The following is a 4,469-nucleotide window of genomic DNA, read 5'->3' on the forward strand; positions in this document are numbered from 1 at the left end:
CCGGGCGCACACGGGGCCGCGTCCTTGTCCGCTGGGCGGCCTAGCCGCAGTTGCGGGCCGGCGCCACTTCTTTGGCTCGGGTAAAAGGCGGGATCGCAGGTGCCGGGCGCGGGCGGTTCACCGGGCGGTGCGGGCGCGGAACCGGCGGTGCCGGCGGCGTGCGCGCTAGGGCCCTTGGCCGCGGCGGCCGGCGGCGGCGGCTCGGGCGGCTCCGGGGACAGGCCGCCGCCGCCGCTGTCGCTGTCGGAGCTGGGTGCGCTGTGCAGGGACAAGCCGCCTGGCGAGTGCAGGTGGCGGCTCTGACTCTTCAGCAGCTTCTTCTCATGCTTGCGCTTCTTTTTCTCCATCTTCTCCAGTTCTTTGCGTGCGATCTCCTCTGGGTCCATTGGCTCGCCACTGCACGTGGTCGGGTGTGAGTTGTGAGCCGGCCGCCCCGGGCCCTTCTTCGTGTTCTCCTTCTTCCTCCACTTGGCCCGGCGGTTTTGGAACCAGACCTAGAGCAGCCGGATAGGGGAAAGGAAGGTACAATCAGGCGGCGGGCTTGCCGCTGGGGCTTCGGGCCTCCCCACTCCCCCCAGACAGGCCTGTACAACCTCGGCTCCGGCCAGGGGGCGGGAGCTAAGGCAAGCGGCCCGGCCGGCCCTGAGCTGGGTTTTGGTACTCAAGCTGCAGGTTCCAAAGAGCATCTTTTCCACCCAGAAGAAGGTAGATGGGGCCTCTCGGCCAGCTTCCCACTCTGGCTTCTCACCTCAGGGAACTGGGAGCTGCCCCTTCGTTGGGCACGGCAGGTCTGGCCCCTGAGGGCGTCTGGTTCCTGGTCTGGAGTCAGGCAGGGAGCAGGGCCCCTCCTCGCCCCTCTTGGCTTCTCACAGCTCCTGTTCTAAGCCGCCTGCCTGGCCTGAGGACCACCAGTGGCTGGGCTCAGCTGCCCTCCACATCTGTCTTCGGCCCCCTGGAGACTGAGTCAAAGGCCAGATTTGGGGGTTCCCATGAAGGGAAATCTAGGTGCTTCTTCTTCTAGAAGGTCCTGGTAAGCCAAACTTACGGGGAGGGTTTCCAGTAGCCTGCCCCCCAACATATTCACGCATGTCCTTCTTTCTGGGAGCTCCAGGACAAGGCACCAACACAGCCCCTGAAACCAGTTGTTCTTGGCCTAGGCCAGGATGGAAGGCAGACAGGGAAGCAAGAGGCCAGTTGCCAGGCCGTGCAGAGGAGGCCTGGGCCCATCCAGCCTCTTCTACCCTCCCTGCAGGCCTTGTCCTGGGGAACAGCTGCGCTGGACACTGGCTCCCCCACTGCACACACACAGTCAAATCCCTGCTGGGCCTCAGGCACAACACCCTCCCCAAGAGATCACGGTAATTCGAATTCTTTGTTGTGGCCACGGAGAGACCCGGCACAATAGCAGGCCCGGCCTGGTCACAGGGAGCCTTGCTGGTGCCAAGGTGCAGGTTTTAAGCTGTAACCTCTCCAAGGCTGTAACTGCTTCTTCCTTCCTTCTTTCAAATACTTCTTTTTTTGGTGCAAATTCCACGCTCACTTGTCACCAAGAAATGCTCATTATTGTACAGGGGAGAAACGAAGAGGTCTTCGCTTAAGACAGTGACACAAATTGGACGAAAGGATTTACAAACAGAAGAGGTCATGAGGGGCAGTGCAAGCACAGGTCGAGAACACCTTTTTAGACAAAGCTATTGGTGCTAAACAGGCATCTTGCTGGTCTCTGCCTCAAAGCCCTGCACCCATAGCTGCGGCCGCACACCCGACTCACCACCACACCGACCCCAGAAAAGGATTTCTGGACTTCAGGGAAACATCCAATTATGCACAATTTGTCTTGAATTTTTAATCCACCAAATAGACGCTGTATTTTTTAAAAGCATAACGCCGGCAGTCTTCAAATGAAATCAAAGTGCGCGGGGTGGGGTGGGGGAGATATAACCGAGAATATTAGAGATTCAGACACCTTTTCCCCACCATGTGTTAACTGTGTAAGTTTCCACCTCCCCTTCCTCAGCTAACCTTCTGCAAAGTGAAGAATAAATACAGGTCTCCATCTGAGTATTTTAGAGGCGAGAGGTAAACAAACAGACGGGTTTGCTCCAGGCTGGTGACAGAGAAACGGAGACCCAGGGCAAGGGCCAGGAGGCTCGGGGTCTACCTGCTCCGGGTCTCTTCCAGATCCCAGAAGGGCTGGCTCCCCCACTACCTACCCCCCTCCCCGCACCGTTTCTCCCGCCCAGTCCTCTGAGACCTCATTTCCAGCCTTGGCCCGAAACCCCACCAGGAAGCTCCCGGTTAGGACGCAGCGCTGTCCTGACTACTTCGGGGTCATTGTCGGCCCCTCCCAAACCTCATGGGGCTTTCTCCCCGAGAGGCGCTGAGCCCCGAACCTCACCACCACCTCCGGCCAGGCGAGCGCTAGGGGGGCTCGGAAGCGGGGCCGCGGTCCCCCACCTAGAACAAAGACGGGGCGGCGCGGCCGGCTTCGTGGCGGGATGCTGGCTCCCGGGAGGAACGGCGGGTCTTTACCTGCACTCGAGATTCGACCAGATCCAGGCGCAGCGCCAGCGCCTCGCGCATGAACACGTCGGGATAGTGGCTCTCGTTGAACGCCTTCTCCAGCTCTTCCAGCTGCCAGCCAGTGAAGTTGGTGCGAGTGCGCCGCCGCTTACAGCCCGGGCTCTCCTTGTCCGGGTCCCCCGAGTCTGCGGGCACGCAGAGGACGCCGCAGGGCTCAGCCAGGGCCCAGGCCACATCTACCCCCTCTGTACCTGTCGGCCGCCTGGGTCTGGGGACCCTGCGCTAGGGCGACAGACCGAGAGTGCCCCGAGCCTCGGCAGCCTGCACATGCTCTACAGCCGCCCGCGACCCAACTCCTGTGCCCGACAAGGGTGCCCTGCTCCCCCCACCCCGTGCCCTCATCGCCCGCCGCACCTACCTGACAGCTTGAAGGGCTGACTGTCGCCTCCCACCCCGCAGGCGGCCGGCAGCAGCGGCGTGGGGTTGACCACCGAGGCGGCGGCGGCAGCGCACGAGCCGCTGAGCAGGCCGTCGATGGAGAAGGGCACCGAGGCGGCGGCGGCGGCGGCGGCGGCCGACTGCAGCTGGTGGCCGGCCAGCTCGTACACGTGGTGGTGGCCCAGCGGGTAGGGAAAGCCCACCACGCCGCCCAACGAGCCCCCGAACTGGGCATGCGGGTGCTCCAGGAGGCGGCCGTCCATCATCTCGCGCGGGGGGCCGGCGGGGCCGGCGGCGGGGCGCGGGGGCGCGGGCCGGGGCCGGGGCGGGCCAGCGGCGGGAGGCGCGGACGGCGGCGGCGGCGGAGACAGGGACCCGGAGCCCTACACATGCTTCGCCCGCACTCCGGCGCTTTACTTTATCAACATCAAGCTCCCGATAATTAGCCGCGGCCCGGGGAATTTGGGACCAATAAGAAGCGCTAATCGGCTCTGACGTCAGAGGCGTGCTGGGTGCAAGGAAACGTTTTCCATATCGATTGCTAATTATACCTGACATGCACCTCAATAAACAGTATCAGGAACTGTCACAACAAGGGGGTGGGCAGCAGAGAGGGAGGGGCGCGGCTCGGCGCTGGGCGGGCCCCGGCTCCGGGAGCGGTCCAGGCAGGGGTCCCCGGCGAGCCCCCCACTCCAATCCCCGCTGGCCGGAGCCCGCGCCTCCCCCGCCGCGGGCTCCCCGCCCCTCTGCAAATCACTAATAGATTTCCCTTTAAAACATTCACCGGCGTGTTGTGGGGATTTTTCACCAGAAATGCTGTACTCTCTGAACCTTTAAAGTGATGTTGCTCCAATTACAGAGAGACATTGAGCGGCAAATAGACTGATCCAATAATAGGAGATTCATCATCCGCTCTTTCCGAAACTGTCACATTGAATTTAAAACTACAAGGGCTTCTCATCTCCTCTCCGGCTCCAGGCGGCGGGGGAGAGGAGGAAGGAAAGGGAGGAGGAAGAGGAAGGAGTGGAGGGGGCAGAGGGAGGAGGCGACTCCAAAAGAGAATGACTCCCACAGAATGTAGCACCCTGTCAATAAAAAGGCATAATTAACGCCCTTTCTTACTGGCCGCTGCCTGGGCTCTAGAAACAGAGGTGGGGGGCGGCTGTGGAGACACCCTGACACCCCCACCCGCCCCCCAATTCCGTAGAACCAGAGCACAGGTATGGGGAGGAGAGGTGGCAGGACGGGAAAACTAACTTTGGGGTGGCGGCCCATCAGGCCCCAGGGAGGGAAATAAAAAAATAAGCACTTCTGCCTGCGACTCGACCTCTGAAGAACAGGGCCCAGGTACTCAAACCATCAATTATAACTAAATTATGTTCCCAGAGAAGAGTGTCACTCCCTTTTCCACTATAAAATATTGATAGACTCAAAGCACAATCATTAAAGGCCATATTCTTAAATAAGCAGCAAATTAGGGCTGTGGGCAGGAGGGAAAGCAGTCGTTA

The 4,469-nt window shown here is 61.0% G+C and overlaps 1 protein-coding gene across 1 annotated transcript in view; it reads right to left on the reverse strand.

Annotated features, from left to right (window-relative positions):
- The window catches only part of LOC111145546 (UNC homeobox), a 3,891-nt gene extending 664 nt beyond the window's left edge, over window positions 1-3,227 (reverse strand). The window contains exons 1-3 of the mRNA XM_022500465.1: window positions 2,942-3,227; window positions 2,533-2,708; window positions 1-494 (exon numbers count right to left, since the gene is read on the reverse strand). The exon at window positions 1-494 is cut by the window's left edge and continues 664 nt beyond it. Of these exons, the coding sequence (XP_022356173.1) occupies window positions 1-494; window positions 2,533-2,708; window positions 2,942-3,227 (956 nt within the window). The remainder of the gene's footprint in view (window positions 495-2,532; window positions 2,709-2,941) is intronic.
- Window positions 3,228-4,469: the final 1,242 nt, after the last annotated feature.

This window comes from Enhydra lutris, unplaced genomic scaffold (genome assembly GCF_002288905.1).
Source record: "Enhydra lutris kenyoni isolate GAN:26980312 unplaced genomic scaffold, ASM228890v2 scaffoldscaffold13, whole genome shotgun sequence".
Taxonomy (NCBI): domain Eukaryota; kingdom Metazoa; phylum Chordata; class Mammalia; order Carnivora; family Mustelidae; genus Enhydra; species Enhydra lutris.